This window comes from Somniosus microcephalus, chromosome 8 (genome assembly GCF_052327205.1).
Source record: "Somniosus microcephalus isolate GS21.2 chromosome 8, FLI_Smic_1.0, whole genome shotgun sequence".
In the NCBI taxonomy this organism is placed as follows: domain Eukaryota; kingdom Metazoa; phylum Chordata; class Chondrichthyes; order Squaliformes; family Somniosidae; genus Somniosus; species Somniosus microcephalus.
This window is the reverse complement of record NC_140994.1, coordinates 31,046,172-31,066,503: the sequence shown is the minus strand read 5'-3', so window position 1 is coordinate 31,066,503 and position 20,332 is coordinate 31,046,172. Positions and strand designations below refer to the sequence as shown.

General features: G+C 44.2%; 1 protein-coding gene across 2 annotated transcripts in view; it reads right to left on the bottom strand.

The window, feature by feature from the left end:
• Nucleotides 1-19,914, bottom strand: part of ablim1b (actin binding LIM protein 1b) — a 468,612-nt gene extending 448,698 nt beyond the window's left edge. Inside the window, exon 1 of one of the 2 annotated variants that reach the window (XM_085994431.1) lies at nt 19,656-19,914. Coding sequence is in view for 1 of the 2 variants with exons in the window: in XM_085994434.1 (XP_085850560.1) it covers nt 19,656-19,668 (13 nt within the window). In the remaining variant the exon portion in view is untranslated. The remainder of the gene's footprint in view (nt 1-19,655) is intronic. The other variant, XM_085994434.1, reaches the window with a different exon arrangement.
• Nucleotides 19,915-20,332: the final 418 nt, after the last annotated feature.

The following is a 20,332-nucleotide window of genomic DNA, read 5'->3' as shown; positions in this document are numbered from 1 at the left end:
GTTCTACCAAGGGCTGGGTCGGTGATGACTGTGTTAACTTGATGCCATGTTCTTACTTAATAAAAGCCTTTAGTTTTAAGCTTTAACCTCATGGATTCAGGCAGTTATTTGGCACATCAATTTTATTAAGTAACAACTTTTGGAAGATGGATCGATTTTTGAAACCAGAGCATCTGTATATCGATCCCCATTCGGCAGATGCGTCGAAGAAATTTACGCATTGGCTTCGATGTTTTGAACACTTCATCGCATCGGTCGATTCGACGGTTAACAAGTTGGGTCTTCTAACCAACTTGGTAAGTCATCAAACTTACTCGATAATTGAAGATATTACTACATATGAAGAGGCCCTCGCAGCCCTTAAGGCCCAGTACCTTAAGTCTGTTAACGAAGTATACGCCAGGTATCTTTTGTCTACTCGCAGGCAATTACCCGAGGAATCTCTGGACGATTTCCTGCAGGACCTTAAGGCTTTGGCTAAGGATTGCAACTACAAGGCTGTCTCTGCCATAGTGTATCAGGAAGAAGCCATCCGCGATTCTTTCATATCTGGCCTCCGATCTAATTATATTAGACAGAGACTCCTCGAGAACGACTCGTTAGTTTTAAAAATGGTCGTCGCTACTGCTCGATTGTTAGATGTAGCCCAGAAGAATTTAGAAGTGTATGCATCAGCCCATGCGTCTCTCTCAGCCTCGTGTGTTCCGAGTATGGAGGCATCCATAACACCAATGGAGCCTCCACTTAATCCTATTGTTGCGGCTGTACCCCATGGGTCTAAGTGTTATTTTTGTGGCCAATCTAAACACCCCAGGCAAAGATGCCCAGCCAGAGAGGCTACTTGTTTTAAATGTAAGAAACGGGGACATTTTAGTAAAGTGTGTAAGGGTAATCCTGTACCTGATGTCTTCTCTGCTGCCGCCCATCGTTTTACTCTAGCCTCGGCTACGGTTGACCAGACCATACAGTGTTCCTTGTCGAAATCTATGATGGACATCAAGATTAATGGTTGTCCTACTGGGTGTTTGATAGACTGTGGCAGTACTGAAAGTTTTATACACCCCAACCTTGTTAACTTCTGTTCATTGAAGGTGTATCCTACTCGAAGTGAAATTGTGATGGCGTCCAAGTCCCTTACTTCGGAGGTAACTGGATATTGTAAAGTCACATTCACCGTTAAGGATACGGAGTATAAGAACTTTAAACTCCTCATATTACCTCAGTTGTGTGTGAACTTAATTTTAGGCTTGGACTTCCAGTGTCAGCATGAGAGCGTTACCCTTAAGTATGGTGGATCTCAGCCTCCACTCACAGTCTGCGGCCTTTCTACTTTAAAAGTCCGCCTTCTTTGTTCATGAACCTTACTCCTAATTGTAGGCCTATAGCGACTAAGAGTCGACGGTATAGTTCAGAAGATAAAACATTTATAAAAGAGGAAGTGGAAAGGCTTCAACGGGAGGGAATCATCGAACACAGTAATAGCCCGTGGTGTGCCCAGGTGGTGGTGGTTAAAACTAATGAAAAGAAAAGACTTGTGGTCGATTATAGCCAGGCTATAAACTTGTATACCCAATTAGACGCCTATCCTTTGCCTCGTATTTCTGAGATGGTGAACCAGATAGCTCAGTACCGCGTGTTCTCCACCATTGATTTAAAGTCTGCCTACCATCAACTCCCCATTAAAATAGAAGACCGACCTTATACGGCCTTCGAAGCTAATGGGCGCCTGTACCAATTCCTTAGGGTGCCCTTTGGAGTGACGAATGGGGTATCCGTCTTCCAACGGGAGATGGATCGTATGGTGGATGAATACGCGTTGGAAGCAACATTCCCGTACCTGGACAATGTTACTATCTGTGGGCGCGACCAACAGGAGCATGATCAAAATCTCGCGAAGTTCCTAGAGACTGCAAAGAGGTTAAACCTGACCTACAACGAAAACAAGTGTACCTTCAATACTACACGTTTGTGTATTCTTGGTTGCATTGTGGAGAATGGGGTAATCGGGCCAGATCCTGAAAGATTACGCCCACTTAAGGAATTACCTTTACCTCACACTGTAAAAGCTTTAAGAAGGTGTCTGGGATTCTTCTCGTACTATGCCCAGTGGATGGCTAACTACTCAGATAAAGTCCGACCTCTTATTAAGTCGACGTCTTTTCCGCTATCGGTGGAAGCTCAGGAGGCTTTTCTTAATATCAAACAGGACATTGAGAAGGCAGTGGTATGTGCCATGGATGAGAAGATCCCTTTTCAAGTGGAAAGTGATGCATTTGATTTTGCGTTGGCAGCAATTCTTAACCAAGCTGGTAGACCAGTAGCTTTCTTCTCTCGTACATTGCAAGGACCAGAAGTTCGACATTCTTCAGTGGAAAAGGAGGCACAGGCGATTATCGAAGCAGTCAGGTATTGGAGACATTATCTCGCTGGCCAACGTTTTACGCTCATTACTGACCAGCGGTCCATGGCCTTTATGTTCAACACTAAGCAGAGAGGCAAGATCAAAAATGATAAGATTTTAAGATGGCGAACAGAACTGTCAACATATGATTATGATATTCAGTACAGGCCTGGAGTATTTAATGAGCCATCGGATGCTTTGTCACGAGGAGTATGTGCTAGTCTAGGTATAGATAAGCTTCAAAGTCTCCACGACGCACTCTGCCACCCTGGGGTTACCAGAATGAACCACTTCATTAAGTCCCACAATCTACCCTACTCTATTGAGGAGGTCCGGACAATGACCAGAACCTGTCGTGTTTGTGCTAAATGCAAACCCCGCTTCTATAAGCCGTCCGAGCCAGCTCATCTTATTAAAGCAACTCGACCATTTGAGCGTTTGAGTCTCGATTTTAAAGGTCCCCTTCCATCAAGCGACCGTAATGTCTATTTTCTTAATATTATAGACGAGTACTCTCGGTTCCCTTTTGTTATCCCCTGTCCGGATGTGACTAGTGCTGTTGTAATTAAATGCCTCTGCCAACTGTTTTCCTTGTTTGGCATGCCTAACTATATACATAGTGATAGGGGTTCTTCCTTTATGAGCGAAGAATTGCGACAGTTTTTGCTATCAAAAGGGATTGCAACGAGTAGAACTACTAGCTATAACCCTCATGGTAATGGGCAGGTCGAGAAAGAAAATGCGACAGTGTGGAAGGCTATCGTACTGTCTCTGAAGTCGTGAGGCCTGCCGACCTCTCGCTGGCAGGATGTCCTGCCAGACGTGCTGCATTCCATAAGGTCTCTTTTGTGTACAGCGACGAATACCACCCCTCATGAAAGGATGTTTAGTTTTCCAAGAAAAGCTACTAATGGAGTAATGTTACCCACATGGTTGATGACCACGGGCCCTGTGTTGTTGCGCAGACATGAGAGGCCACAAGACTGATCCACTGGTGGAGGAAGTACAACTCCTCCATGCTAATCCCCAGTATGCGTATATTCAATATCCGGATGGGCGAGAGGATACGGTCTCTATTAAAGATCTTGCACCTGCTGGAGCTGGAAAAGAGTTCGACTCTGAGAGTAGAGTTTTCAATCGTGGTATTGGACCTTCAGAGGCACAAACCCTCAGTGTGGAAAATACTGATGATTCTGGGAATTCGAATGAACCGGAGTTAGTACTCCGGGAGGAGCCTCAGCAAGAGTTACGTCGTTCCCAGAGGATTATCAGACCTCCTGACAGACTGAATCTATAGCAGGGGGTGAATGTGATGAAATAACTCTGTGTTCTGGCATTTGTATTGTTGTTGTTGTTGTTGTACTTGTTAATGTCTGGAATGTTCCACTGGTGTAACCACTAATGCTCCTCCCTAGCCCCGCCCCTCTTCTGGAATGTTCTACCAAGGGCTGGGTCAGTGATGACTGTGTTAACTTGATGCCATGTTCTTACTTAATAAAAGCCTTTAGTTTTAAGCTTTAACCTCATGGATTCAGGCAGTTATTTGGCACATCAATTTTCAAACAGCCAACCCTGTTTGTATATAATGCCTACCCTTGTGTGTTGTTAGTTGGTATGATTGAACTAGGACAAGGGTGAGTGTGAGGGGTGGCTAGTGAGATGGGGAAGTGATAATGTAGATAGAGAGGGATAGGTGGAGGTGCAAGGTAAGTCGGTGTGAGTAAGGATCTGCAGGAGTAGGGTAGGGAAATCAGAGTGATGGGGATGTGATGAGTGGCACAGCAGGATGAGGTTGAGTGTGAGGCTTTGCAGTAACATTTCGTGATGTACTGAAATCATTGAAAGGTTTGCGCCACTGCAGCCTGGTCCTCCTGATGACATCCCTGCTTGTGCCCTCCTATGCGAAGTGCAACCAGGCTGCGTTGGTCACCTGGGGAGGTCTCTTCCGCCCATTGGAAGGGAAGATAACCTCCCTGCGTGTTGTGACTCCCTCCATAAGCATATGGAGGGAGTCATGGGAGAGCCTGGGTGCAGCCGTGCATCTCTGTGCAGTGCTTGTCAGTATTTGCAGCACCTCAATGCTGTAGAACACTGACAGCACAAATGTCAAAATTAATTTGCGCATGGTCCCTTTAAGGAAACCAGCTGATGACACGTCATCGAATGACGTCATCAGACCTGCTTCCTTCAATTGGCCAGAAAATGCGCTGGGCGGGCTTAACAAGCCCAATCAACATAAAATCATTTTGGACAGCGGGCTGGAGCCAGCAGCGAGGTCGGGACCCGCCACCGACTTCGCCCGCCACGGACCTCAAAGGTAGGGGAAATTACGGCCTATGTATTATTTAATCTATAAAAAGAAAGACTTACATTTATATAGTGCCTTTCATGACCTCAGGATGTCCCAAAGCGCTTTACAGCCAGTGAAGTCTTTTTTTGAAGTGTAGTCACAGTTGTAATGTCGGAAACGCAGCAGCCAATTTGCACACAGCAAGCTCCCACAAACAGCAATGTGATAATGACCAGATAATCTGTTTTAGTGATGTTGATTGAGGGATAAATATTGGCCAGGACACCCTGCTCTTCTTCAAAATAGAGCCAAGGGATCTTTTACGTCCACCTGAGAGGGCAGATGGGGCCTTGGTTTAACGTTACATCTGAAAGACAGCACCTCCGACAGTGTAGCACTCCCTCAGTACTGCACTCGAGCGTCAGACAGACTTTTATGCTCAGGTCTCATGCAGAGGCGAGAGTGCTACCAACTGAGCCACAACTCAATAAGACTAGACAGTTGTGGAATTTTCCACCATCTTGAGGTGTCAGGAGAATGTGACAGGCTTCCTGTGTATGCTCCAGCACACAATTTATTGTATTTGGGGTTAATTGTTAAATCTGAACTATGCTAATGCAAATATGTCAGAGAATTAAGACACAGGTTTCAGTTTGCAGGAGATCTTGAGCTACTTACAGAACCTGCTGCCAAGCTGCTTATATGAGAAAAGATATTGGGAAAAAGCTCAAACATTAACAATCTGGTCCATTCAGCTGTGTTTCTGATCATCCCAGAACCATGGAAGTAAAGAATTTAAAAATTCCTTCACATCTTTTTCAAATGAAAGAGTGCTTTCAAAGTTGAGTTTTATCTGACCAAAAGATTTTTAAAGTTTTCATCAAAATTCTGGAAGTATTGGGAAAAGGGAATGAGGATTTGTGGATTTGGTGTCTGCCTTGTTAACTTTACATTAAGTCTGACTATTGCATTGAATGCCAGCTGGAAAGTGTGCTGATATCTGTGTTAGCAATGCTCTGATCTTATTAGAGAGCTTTTTTAAATTGGCTTTAGTGAAAGCAATGCCACAGTCAGCAGCTGCTGGTAAAATAATCCCTACAGCAGATGGGTCTATCTCACAATTACCAGTATTTCAATCAAAGTACTTGTTTCTAAGTACAAACTTGTTATATTTGGCCTTTAATGTATGTAACACAATCAAATCATGACAGATGCATAACTTAAGTGTCAAAATATTTTGAGCTAAAGTCTTGCTTTAGTCGTAAAAGAAACATGACTTTTCCGTTCTCAAACTGACAATAATGCCTGCAAAATAACAACAGAAAACGCTGGAAAAACTCAGCATCCGTGGAGAGAGAAACAGAGTCAACGGTTCAGGTCGATGACCTTTCATCAGAACTGGGAAAAAGCAGGAAATGGAAAGCAAGTTTAGGGGCTGGGAAAAGGGGGAGGGGATGAAAGAACAAAAGGGAAGGTCAGTGATAGGATAGAAAGCAGGAGAGATGAAGAGACATTGAGAGACATTGAGAGATATTCAAGGCGAGAGGAGGTGATAATGGGACAGGTTAAGAAACAAAGGATGGCTCGAGATGGGGTGTGAATTGCGCTGGCAGAATGAAGGACAGCTGCCATGTGGGAGGGAAGAAAAGAAAAAAAGGAGAAAATATATATTTGTGATAGGGGCCGAGGTTATGATCTGAAATTGTTGAACTCGATGTTGAGTCCAGAGGGCTGTACAGTGCCTAATCGAAAGATGAGGTGCTGTTCCTCGAGCTTACGCTGCGCTTCCGTGGAACAATGCAAGAGGCCGAGGACGGTGGGGTCTGAGTGGGAATGGGGCGGAGAATTAATGTGACAGGCCACCGGGAGCTTGGGGTCCCCCTTACGGACTGAACGGAGGTGTTCCTCAAAGCGGTCACCCAATCTGCGTTTGGTCTCCCCAATATTGAGGAGACCACATCGTGAGCAGAGAATACAGTATGCTAAATTGCAAGAAGTACAAGTAAATCGCTGTTTCACCTGGAAGGGGTGTTTGGGGCCCTGCACAGTGGGAAGGGGGGAGGTAGAAGGGCATGTGTTGCATCTCCTGCGCTTGCACGGGAAGGTGCCAGGCGAAGGGGAAAGGGTGCTGGGGGTGGTAGAGGAGTGAACTAGGGTGTCGCGGAGGGACAAACTGGTTTCTGGTGCCTGCAAACTGGTTTCTGAGTCTCCGTATCTCACTAGCAGTAGGGAGCAACCATCAAGTTCAGAGAAGGAAGAGTTGTTACATAAATTTCAGTTCACTCATTTTGCATGGTTTTGTTCCATTTAAATTTTGAATGGTTGGATATCTGTCTGGAATAATAATGGCCCGTATTTTGCGGTCAGTATGATGGCATATTCTCAGAGTACGCTGTCATACCGCCTTTGAAATGGGCAGCAAGTTCAGGATTTCCGCAAGTGCTTGCACAAGCACTAAATCCCGAACTTGCGATCTGCAAGTTCCGACTTGACAGATAATCCGCACCGACATGGAAATTTATATAGCGTCTTTAACGTAGTAAAACGTCCCAAGGCGCTTCACAGGAGTATTAAAAGGCAAAAATTTTGACACCGAGCCACATAAGGAGAAATTAGGGCAGATGACCAAAAGCTTGGTCAAAGAGGTAGGTTTTAAGGAGCGTCTTAATGGAAGAAAGAGAGGTAGCCAGGCAGAGAGGTTTAGGCAGAGAATTTCAGAGCTTAGGGCCTAGGCAACAGACGGCACGGCCACCAATGGTTGGGCGATTATAGTCAGGGATGCTCAAGAGGGCAGAATTAGAGGAGTGCAGTTATCTCGTGGGGGGCGGGGGGGGGGCGTGAGAGGGGAGTTGTTGGGCTGGAGGAGATTACAGAGATAGGGAGGGGCGAGGCCACGGAGGGATTTGAAAACAAGGATGGGAATTTTAAAATCAAGGCGTTGCTTAACCGGGAGCCAATGTGGGCCAGCAAGCACGGGGGTGATGGGTGAACGGGACTTAGTGCGAATTAGGACACGGGCAGTCGAGATTTGGATGACCTCAATTTTACGTAAGGTAGAATGTGGGATGCCAGCCAGGAGTGCGTTGGAATAGTCAAGTCTAGAGGTAACAAAGGCATGGATGAGTGTTTCAGCAGCGGATGAACTGACATTTTTAAATGAACTGTACAGATTTTAAGTTGAATAATAGTCACAAATATAAAACTCTAGTTTATAATATACAGAGATGAGCTGGGTTCCTAGTCAGAAAAGGCTGTACATTTTTCTTACTGGACCCTATAAATTCAACATAATTACTATTGCCAAACAATAACATTTAAGTTATTTGAGCCTATGACCACATGTCTAAGATCCCAGCATCCCTGACAATCAAATTTGCAAGCTACTTCTTTGCTCACTCAGCTGTCAAATTCTCCCGTAGTAAAGTATTTAAGTTCAAGGGGGCATAATCTTAAAATTAGAGCTAGGCCGTTCAGGGGTCAGGGTCAGGAAGCACTTCTTCACACAAAGGGTAGTGGAAATCTGGAACTCTCTTGCCCCATAAAGCTGTTGAGGCTAGGTCAATTAAAAATTTCAAAATTGAGATTGATAGTTTTTTGTTAGTCAAGGGTATTAAGGCTTACAGAACCAAGGCAGGTAGGTGTGAGTTAAGATACAGATCAGCCATGATCTAATTGAATGGCGGAATAGGCTCGAGGGACTGAATGGCCTACTCCTGTTCTTATGTTCCTTCCTATGTTCCTATTGAAAGGTTATATGGGATCTAGCTATCCCCACCTGTAAAGATCATAAATATTATCTACCATTGATGTCAGGAGGCATCTTTGATTACCCAGACATACCGACCCTTTTCAGAACACCCTGGAGGATTTCGAAAATCTCCTGCAGAATCTTATTTGATCTTGGATCCCGTAGAATTTTCTAAATCTGATCATCTATATGGTATTTTGGAAGCAGGATTTACTTTTGCACATCTCCCTTGGGAGAGTATTTGATTCCAGTTTTCATTTTTTGAAAGGCTGCTGCCCAGCTGCTGTCAATATAACGTTCTTCGTAATCAACTTAAGACGACCCATGTCTGTGTTTGAGGAGAAATGCTTTATACATCAACATCATCCATTATTATTAAAATTGATTCCCTTAAGTGCTTCAGCTGTATGCCAAGAAACTTCATCAGCTTTCTGGAAAAGACACCGCCACTAAATCAAAGTTAAATCTGGCACAATGTGGATTGATTTTCAAAAGCGAGTAGAATATCAAACACTGGCCACAGTAGACGGGATAGAGCAGTGCAGACGTCTCAGAAATCCTGTGCAGAACATTATGCGTAATGTGAGCATTCGTTCCGTCATGGTTAAAATGTATATTCCAGTCAACGTATCACCATTGTAAGGCAGTGCATGGCTGGACCAATGTGCTGTATCGCAGAGTGCTTCTCATGCAGTGAGCTACTGATTAGAGTTCAACTGTCAAGGAAACCAAGTGGAGGTCAGGTGCTTCCCCACAAGAAAGGAGGAAAATCAAAGAATGGGTCAACCTGCATCGCTCTGCCCACCTCCTTGCCACACAGTTTAAACAAAAACACTGGCAGAGGTCATCTGCTTGTCCCATGATTTACTGTCCATTCATTTTAACAGACAGAAAATCCTGGACTGGCAAGCACGTAATGGAATTTCTACCCTTGTGGATAAAGTTTGTACAACGCTATAATCAATATGCACTGAATAAACGCTTACAATATATACAAGGGAGCGACAGATTCATAAGGTACAGCAAAACAAATCCACACAAAGCAAATGTACACCATAAAACAATTATTATTTGCATTTATTTATGAATGCATTATTAAGATAATTAAAATGGGTCATAATTTGCTGTCAAAATAGCGGTGAGGTTATTTATGCACAAATGCTACAGCAACTTCAGGCGAGGGCAGAAGCGAAGTTAAACGCGGATATCCAAAAGTTCCTGTCCAAGATGTGTCACTCTGCCATAAGCATCATGTAAACGGCATCTCACTGTCTACCACTGAAGTTCCTGTATTTGGCGGCAGATACGAACTAAACTCACCACAGAAAGTTAAGCCTTGTCCATTTCAGTCTAAATAAACTTTTAACAACGTGATTGTTAATTACTGCCAATCAACCTCTCTAACACTGAAAATTAACTATTACAATGGTGGAGTCTCATTCCTTCAGGTTTTATTTGTTGTTGGATATTTTAAAAATGTCAAATTTTTATTTTTCTTAACCTTTTCCTCTGTGTCTCTTTGTTTCTTTCTCTCTTAATCCAATCTTTCTTTCCTTCTCTGTACCTGATTTGACATAAGAACATAAGAAATAGGAGCAGGAATAGGCCACTTGGCCCCTCGAGCCTGCTCCACCATTCAATAAGATCATGGCTGATCTTGGGCTCAAAGTCACTTCCCAGCCCGCTCCCCATGGAATTCACCCTCTCTAATTTACACTTCCTTCTCAGTCCTTGTGCTGTTAATTTCACAATCCTTCAATCTGATTGGTTAAGGAGATACACAGTTGCTTGCCCTGCTCACTCAGGTCCGAGATGCCCCGTTTCCCTCGCTGCGCTGTTATCTGCTCACACTTTCAGCAATGTGCCACGCAAAAATTTTAAAAACCTAATCGTGAAAGGCCAAGTCTAACTAATGGCAGACACAATTAGATGCCCTGCCACAGCAAATTATGGCCTGATATTTAAATTTTAAGATCATTTTTTAAGATTTAAGATAATTGGCATAAAAGCCACAGAGGCGATGAGGAGAAATCTTTTTACGCAGCGAGTTGTTATGATCTGGAATGCACTGCCTGAAAGCAGATTCAAGAGTAACTTTCAAAAGGTAATTGGATATATACTTGAAAAGGTGAAATTTGCAGGCCTATGGGGAAAGAGTAAGGGAGTGGGACTAATTGGGTATCTCTTTCAAAGAGCCAGCACAGACAGGATGACCGAATGACCTCCTGTGTAGTATTATTCCATATATGGAGAATAATTTACTCTTTAATAAACAGTTAAATACTACAAGTAGTTGTTTAAACTTTTTGTAGTATTTTATAAATGTTAGCTCAAGTTGTGCATCACATCTGGCAGCTTATAATAATTGAAACAAAAAAAATCAGTAGTTTTTTAATAATTAAGAAACATACAAATATAAAATACGCGCCCATCGCTGGACACCAAAATGTAAATAAAGAAATGGTGTTATTTCAGGGCACCATTATTTGTTACATGAATTTTGAATGTTGCACATGTGTATATGCAATGGCTAGCACAAACGATTTGGCAGGATGTGATATCCCAGGACAAATCCTGTGAATTGCCACTCGTATCATGTTACGTGTTAGTTGCCTCCCAAGTACAGGTTGAGCGTCCCGAATCCGGCAACCTTGGGACCGAGGCCGAGTCGGTTTTCTGTTTTTTCCGGGCTTTGGAACGTGTTTCTGATGTCTGAAGTCCGGAAACGCCTGAGCTCAGGTTGCGATATTTCCGGACTTCAGACATCAGAAACATGTGCCGAGTCCGGAAATGCCTGGGCCCAGGTGGCGCTATTTCCGGTTTTTGGTAAGCCTCCCACAGGGTGTCCGGGTTCCGGAACATTTTACGGATTCCGGACCCCTGCCACCAATCGTCCCGGAGTCCGGATTCTGGAACATTCTGGATTCCAGAACTCCAGATTTGGGACGCTCAACCTGTACCACAAATTGCATAAAAAGTTCCAGAAGCAGTGAAAATTCCGCTTTCTATGCAGGTGTGGGTGATATTAGATTACTTGCCCTAGGTATGGGCAGACACAGTGGGCTGGATTTTCTGAATAGGAAGCTTTTGGAGGTGGGACTGCTGCTTGGGTTTCAATCCCGCCTCCATCAGCTTCTGGCCAACCAGCGGGAATTTCCCCTAATTGACCTCTGGCCACCCAGCGGGCTCACCAGGCCAATTAGGGGGAAGTCAGTGACAGAGTATGACATGTCATTTGTCAAGAACTTTTCAAAGAAGAAATGTCATTGTTTGACAGCTCTGTGCAGCTGTCAAACACTGACATTCTGTGTAGTTTGATGAGTCTTTGTCCTCAGGACTCATCAAACCTTTCTACTTTGCAGAAATCAGCTGGCTGTTGGATTGGAGGATGCAACAGCCTGTCTGTGATCTCTACAATGGAGATGTCAGGGACTCCGGCTCCACAGCGGCTGAAGGCTATAGGTAGAAACAAAGGTAAGTTAACATTTTCTAACACTTTACACTCACCTCACATAGTTACCACTCCACACTTGCACCCATCACTCACCTCTACATCGCACTTTCAGACCCCGCCAACCCCCGCAGACCTCCTACTCGCCTCCTACACCCTGGCGGGGTTCCCCTAGGTCGAGAAGCCCGCACTTCAGGATGAAAAATGGAGATAATCCTACTTTCTGCCTGTTAGCTACCTGTTAACAGGCAGTTAATAGGCTTTATTCCCTTCCCGCCTCCAAGTAGATGGAACCTGGGGCCAGACGGCTTCCCGCTTCCTGGCAAGAGGGCATGGAGGCGGGTTGGGGGTGGGTTTGCCACCCGCCCCCAAATTCTGCAACTTTCCCGGCAGTCCCACCTCCATACCCGCCTCCTCGGGGCTGGTAAAATCCAGCCCACTCTCTCAGATTCATTACCTGATCTCAAGAATCTAGTTCTCCGTTCCTTGGGGGGGCGATGTGTAGAAAATACTCAGCAGGACACTATGGATTAAACAATTTATTCTGAGGGAGAAATCTAGCACCCAACAAACGGGAAGCCCTAAGTGTGTTATAAAGAATTTCTTCCTGAGTGGAGTAAGTTCTGTGAATCAAATGTTGAATAGATTATTTACATAACAGAATATATTATATATAACAGAATAACAGAACAGATATTAGTTAAGATGCATACAAATAACGTGATAAAAGACCATTAGCCCCATCAAACCTGCTCCATCCAGACATGGTACAACCACATACACCATTGATCCAACCACATACACCATTGATCCAACAACATACACCATTGATCCAACAACATACACCATTGATCCAATCACATACACCATTGATCCAATCACATACACCATTGATCCAACCACATACACCATTGATCCAATCACATACACCATTGATCCAACCACATACACCATTGATCCAACCACATACACCATTGATCCAACCACATACACCACTGATCCAATCACATACACCATTGATCCAATCACATACACCATTGAGCCAACCACATACACCTTTGATCCAACCACATACACCATTGATGCAGCACCTAGCCATCCAACCTCATAGCAGATGCAAAAGAAACACAGTTTAAAAATAATTTATGGCTATGTGTGATAAGTAAAATGAATCATGGACAACATACTTATGAGCCTATATATATATATATATATATATATATAAAATATTCTACAACACAGCATGAAGCAGTATGGCTAATGTATTAGTTGGAATATTGAAATTACATTTCACCTTTTAGAATTTCTGGGGCTAGGTTCTATAGTCACTATGTTCATTGACATTAATGTTGGCACTAATGGTTTTTTGGCCGTACATTTCAGCACTATAAGTGAATATTTAAATTGAGTTAAATGCTCTTCTGGGAAGCTATCATGCTGCCACTGCCATGTGTCTTGAGTACTGGGAGGAATAGACACAAAAATGACAGTGTGAGTTCAATTTACCCCAAGTATAATCACTTTTCTTAAGGAGCAGAAAACAGCACAACACCTCTGCCCAAAAGAGGTCAAGCTTCCACATTTTTTTTTCTGGTAGAATGTAAGAATTCCAATGAATTGTCTCTGAGATGGCAGTATCACCATTGCTAGGCTGGGCCTTTGCCTTGCTGATAATATTCTAATATAACAGCAGCAATTGCTGTGAATTGTTAATCTTTGTTTAAATCTCTAATCTTGTCAATTTCTCTCCTCCCCTCACTTAGCTGAGCTAAGGTTTGCTGGGTGCCTGACACCCTGAGTGCCTTGTCCAGGTGATCATTACTGATGTGTGAGGCTTGACAGTGTGGTTCTCAGTACCTGAAGTGCAGCATGTTGGGCATGGGAGGCTACTCAGCATCTGATGTGCACAGCACTCCATAGTGTGGGTCCCAAGGGTTGTGGGTGCATATGGCCTGTGCGCACACTACTCCGCCCTTTGTTGCAGGACCTCCTGCCCCATGGCTCTAGCGAATCGTACCTTTTTTATACAGGCCATTTCTTTAACCACAAACCTGCACATCTTTAAGGGCAACTGGTGGCATCCAATAACCCGCTGTCCACGGCTCTCCCTGCATGTTTTGCACTTTCAAAATATTTAAAACAGATTGGCCTAGAAATTGAGTGGGGTTAGCGCCCATTTTGAGGCGCTAGAGGGCCTAGCGCCGCAAGTACAGCCGATTGAGAAATTCACTAGGGCGCTGCCATCGGCGTTAGCCGGTTGCGCTGCGCCGGCACCGATGATGTCATCGGTGTGCGCAGCGTCCCGGTTGCCGTGGCAATGCGCCCGAACGCCGAAATTGAGTTGCGGCCGCCTCGCCCGTGGCAGCCGCAACCAACGATTTTTCAAAAGTTCGCTACGGGTCTTAGCGCCGGCGCATTAAGGTCGCGCGGCGGCCGGCCGCTTTCCCGGCGGCCGCCTGCCCGCACCTCCCTCCCCGGACTCCTCCAACACCCCCCCGCGGCACAGATGCGTGTGGGCCGCGAGCCCGGCACTTCTCCGAGGTGCCGGGCTCATTTTTCTCCACAGATCAACGGCCAGCGGTCGGGTGCAGGCAGCTCCTCCTTAACGGAAGGAGGAGGCCTGCACTTCCCCAGCCTGCCGCACCGCATCGGGTGCCGCAGCGGCGGATTAGCGCCGCAATGCGGCAGTCAGCGCCCATTGCGAGGCGCTGACACCCTCCAGTAGCGCCGGCAGCCGTCTGGGCGCGGCGCTACTGAATTTTTGGCACGCGCAGGGGGACTTAGCGCCGGCGCTAAATTTCCGGCGCTAAAGCCCTGGCGCGGCGCCAACTCAATTTCTAGGCCATTGCCTCATATTTTGGGGAAATGTCAGTTTGGAGCCTTGCAGGTACATTCAGTACCCAGCACCATTACGGCAGGACCATATTATCAGTCCCATTGAGTCCTGGCAGCTTATTCAGCTGAGCCCAATCCTATCCTCAACAGACCACCACAGATGCACACTGTCCAGCAGTGGTCCATAGATAGCAATCGGGGCAGTGGCCCTGGTGATTTTCACCTCCATCACTCAGGGATGCCAAGATAAGTTATAGCACCCCTACCATCAACTAGCTCAGTAACAGAATGGGGATTGTACCTGGGTCCTTTCTGTTCTGTATCACTGAGCTACTCAATAGATAGCTTCACTGAGCCACTAGAGAAGCCAATTCATTCATGTTGATTTGCTTTTTCTTGAAATGTAACTCTGTTTTATATCTTTTGAGAATGACAAGGAAGTAGCTGAAAAACTGCTACTTTATGGGTCAATTTTTGGCCTCACTGTCTCGGTGGTAATCTGCTGGGGTGGATCGCCCGGCTTTTATACAACCCACCTGATTTTAATTCCAGGCTCTACAAAAGGTGCCTGCGATCGGCCCCGCCAGATTACCAAGATGGTGAATACAAAAATCTACCCCTATAATAGGAGATACTATTCCCCTTTTCTGAAGAGTGTCCTGTGTGTCAACACAGTGAGACAACAGCAAAACAACTCTATAAATGTAAAAAAGTACTGTCAAAAATTTAAATAAATTCCGTTCTAAATGCCTTCTAAATGATCATAGCTACAGAATAACTGAGCGAGGGAAGAATGCAATGACTAAATAGGTAATTAAGCAATGTCAAAAACAAGTCTGTAACTCATGACTGTGAGGGATGTGTGGGTTATATGTTTCCTAGTATCACAGAGTGAAGTATTTCCTTGGATTGTACTGCTCCCAAGTCAGTTAGCACGCAGGTGTTACATATTAGTCCAGTTCAATCATTTTGAAATTTAATTAGTGCTGACTTTTCTTGACATACATGTGGCAGACAGACTGGCTTTAATCTATTTCGATCATTCTGTGATTTAAAAAATATTAATGCACTTGAACCCTCAATGATTCTTCCCATTACTATCACAGTTCAGAATATACTGCATGCATTTCCTCCAGGCATAAGCTATGAGGAATATAATAATGCCTTCTAATACTAGTAAGTATTGATTTCAATTGATTGGGACTGGTGCAATATGATTTTATAACCATTCACAATAAGCGATCTATCACTGTCCAAGTATCACAATGTAACTCCTTCAAAGCTGTTATTATTTCTGCCTCTCCCAGTAGAAGGTGAAATATTATCAGACAAATGTATGCATTTGCAACATCATAATAGGATAATTAGTACATACTTAAATAGAAGAAGAAAGATGTAATTGGTGACTGCATTTAGCAGCACAGTGTTCTGGAACAAGCCAGCTCGTGATCTTGTAACTTTTTGATGACGAATTTATATAGTGGGCGTGGCCATAGGAAAGGCACACCGACACTGCCATGATATTTTTCACAGAACTACTTTAAAGTGTCACATGATCAGGTATCACACTACTGTTGTCACTGTACTGCCTTCAAATTTTATTTAAAATGTCTACATAACACACCACTAAAACACATCAACAAAACAAATACTGAAATAAACTTAAATATTTCAAAAGGTTAATTAGAAAAATAAAAATCCATCACTTCATCACCAGTCAATCCCACTATCCATAATCCAGAATAGCAAAAATGTGCTTAATCACTGCAGGTAGTGTGCAACAATATGCCTCTCTCCCATTTCTTTATTTCTTCTTCATTTAAGTACTGTTTTCAAACTGGAATCACTTTAAAATTGCTCACTTGTTGCAAATACAAAATGGCTTAGTGGTGTTGTATACAGTAAGAAATTTGTAGACATAACTGTGGATAACACATATGTAGTTTTGCCCCTTGTGTGTTATTCAATCTAGAGCCCCACATTTAAATGTAATATAACTGCAGAATAATATCTCAATGGTGACAATGTGTTGCCAGATTACTAGTATTCGTTCCTAAGTATGAAAGGCATGTTGAATTACGATGACCGTCTGCATAAATGAAGAATGCCAGGAACTCAATATTATTAGTAAGCAATTCTATTTTTCTGGAATGGACAATCCACAACCCTCAATTAACACTGCATGACAACCTTTATAATTTTCTTTAATAGGATAAAGTAAAGGAAACTAAGCGAATAAAGCTTCCATTAAAAATCTCATCCAAAGACTCTACTAGTGTAGCACACCCTCAGTGTAAGATCTGGGTTAATGCTTAAGCCTGGAGTGGAATTTGAACTTGTAACTTTCTAATTCAGAGGAAATATATTACCAGCTTAGAAACTATAAGAGGTAATAAGTAAGAGGACACCCATAATATGACACAAGTAAAATATCTTAGTTGCACATAACCAGAGTTCTTATATTTTGGCTGATATATATCTGCTCCATCTACAGAGAAGGGAGCTAAACTTTATATTATTGGTGTTCAAAATCCGAAACCATTTTTCCTCTCATTAGGAACTGATGACAATTCCTTTCATAAACGGAGACTCTCCAATCTGCTGCCTTTCCCATTCGCCAGTGTTCTGTTGTACCAGTAATTGGTGCATCAGCAAATGCTCCCCACCCCACGCACTTCCAGGAGAACCATCACGAACAATAATAATGTCCAAATTGAAATGCCCAAATAAATATAAAATAACCTAAATTAAAATGTCTAGTAGCCCTGGCTGAATGAGGCAATCGAGCCTGTGCTGCATCCACCAATCGCAGAAGATACATTTTGGTAGAAAGAAAGAATGAAGAGAGGAAATATAAACGAAAGGGTACAATCCTAAAGGGGGTGCATGAACAGAGAGACCTAGGGGTATGTGTGCACAAATTGTTGAAGGTGGCAGGGCAGGTTGAGAAAGCGGTTAAAAAAGCTTACGGGATCCTGGGCTTCATGAATAGATGTATAGAGTACAAAAGTGTGGAAATTCTGATGAACCTGTATAAAACACTGGTTCGGCCTCAACTGGAATATTGTGTCCAATTCTGGGCACCGCACTTTAGGAAGAATGTGAAGGCCTTAGAGACGGTGCAGAAAAGATTTACGAGAATGATTCCAGGGATGAGGGACTTCAGTTGTGCGGACAGACTGGAGAAACTAGGGTTGTTATCCTTAGAATAGAAGACTGAGAGGAGATTTGATAGTTGTTCAAAATCATGAGGGGTCTGGACAGAGTAGATAGAGAGAAGCTGTTCCCATTGGCAGAAGGGTTGAGAACCAGAGGACATAGATTTAAGGTGATTGGCAAAAGAACCAAAGGCGACATGAGGAAAAACTTTTTACTCAGCAAGTGGCTAGGAGCTAGAATGCACTGCCTGAAAGGGTGGTGGAGGCAGACTCGATCACGGCTTTCAAAAGGGAGTTGGATAAATACCTGAAGGAAAAAGATTTGCAGAGCTATGGGGAAAGGGCGGGGGAGTGGGACTCGCTGAAGCGTTCTTGCAGAGAGCCGGCGCGGGCTCGACGGGCCGAATGGCCTTCTCCCATGCTGGAACCATTCTATGATTCTAAGACTTCAAGCGAACCAGTGGACACCACATAGCTTACTCCGGGCTTGTACCAAAGGTCAAAACATGGGCAAGCACTCTGATTAAAGTTCTTGGCTTTAGCCAGTATGGGCATGATCAGACTGTCGTTCTTTTACAATAGAGGTCAGTAAAACTACCGTGTAACTGCTGCTTTTGATGAAGGAGCACCATGCAGCTCTTTGGGAATCTTGGCGAAGAGGAATTAAATCAGTTTGATTTTTTTTCTGGTAAAGGGTTAAATTACCGTTTGGAATGCGCGACAATGAATCTGTTCCTTTAAGAGGCTGTGTCATCAGGACTGTGATCATTCCCAGTGCCTATTTCTGTACAGCTGAGCCACCGAGAATCGTGCCTCTGTCACACAGGAGGGAGGATAGCCTGGTGCTGCTTCATACAGGCGGGGGTGATCTATTCCAGGCTCGCTGTGAAATCCCACCCTCAGTTACAACAAACTGAAGCGGCAAGTCCTTATCAACAGTCTGTGAGTGCAGCTCCTGGCCGGTAGGGGGGAATTCGGGCAACTACGTGACTGGCCGACAGCGAGACAAACTTCAGATGGTCCTGTCTTCACAGGGAGGCATCAAGGCAGCAACTATATGAAGACAAATGCCGCAAAGGTGAAACACTGCCGGGGAATTGTTAGACATTTTAAGCAGTCACCTGCATCAAGTCTGGCAGGATCCTGCTCCCGTCCACAGGCGGATCAATCTCTCCCCACCCCACCCCACAGGTTCATGTCCAGCCTGCGCTTCCTCCATAAAGTGAATATTTGTGTCTTTTGTTAATAGCACGGTCTATCCTCGTTGGCACAAGTGTTGCAGCACAGATTTCGCTCCAGTTCGTCTTTCGCTCTACCAGTTAATGGTACCAAAATCTCATCTTATTCAGATGGCGATGTGCATGAGTGGATTTTGATGATAGGAAATTGAAAGAGTCGGGCTAACCTGACACGACAGCTCCGAGTCGCTGCAGCAGCAAAAAATCTGCACCAGCCCCGATTCTGCCTCTCCCTTAATCTCAGCGGCGCTGCACTCTTCAACAATGTGATACACCCATCTGAGCTATATATAAACACCTGCATGCAACAAACACACATACAGCAATGATTTCCCATTCTATCCAGCCATCTATTTATGGAACAAAACAAATCCATCTGCAATAGAAGTCATACAGACAGAGGAGAGGCCGTTTACACCAGCACTGAACGAGAAGCTTAATTCATATAAACACTTCCAGACGAAGGTTACAGACAAGTGGGCTTTCTATTTCCATGCACTTTGCAGCCCCGGTCGTCTGGCTGAAGTCACTCACCTCGAGTGGACATGGCTGGGAAGAGCTGGGGGGTTTTTTTGTCGGAAGGGTTGGCACTGCACACGGCCGGCAGGTAGAGAGATGAGGGAGCGGAGCGGAGCGGAGCCTCCCGAGGATTAGTGCACTGCCGGTGGCTTGAGCTGGGAGCTGGTACTCGGCGCGGCTGCGTGTCCCGGAACGTAAGGTACGTGGGCTGAGAAAATAACAAGTGCAAGAGGACCAGCACCGGATGGAATGGGCGCCTCCTTTTTACACAGCAACACCCAGTCCCAAGCAATTGTGCAGATCACGCAACAACAGCCAATACTGCACAGTCACCACTCACAGCCTTCTCGTTCATGTCAATCCGTGACATTACAGAAAACTACAACCACGATTGTGTTTTAATACAGTATTCTGACCATGCAATATTATGGCTCCATTAATACTGCCCGGAATACTGTAGTAATCATTATTTATGCAGTCTAGCGATCGAAGCTAGATATAATCTGCAGTAACTGCAAAAAGTACAAGATGTTACCACAAGCAGTAAATCTATGTTTAATGTATCTTACTCGAATATATGTAAATAAGAATATATATTATTAACAATACAAATATTTTGCAGATAGGAAAATTATTGTTTTATAATTTTAATAATTGTGAAGACAGTACACAAAGCAGATCATCTATGGATA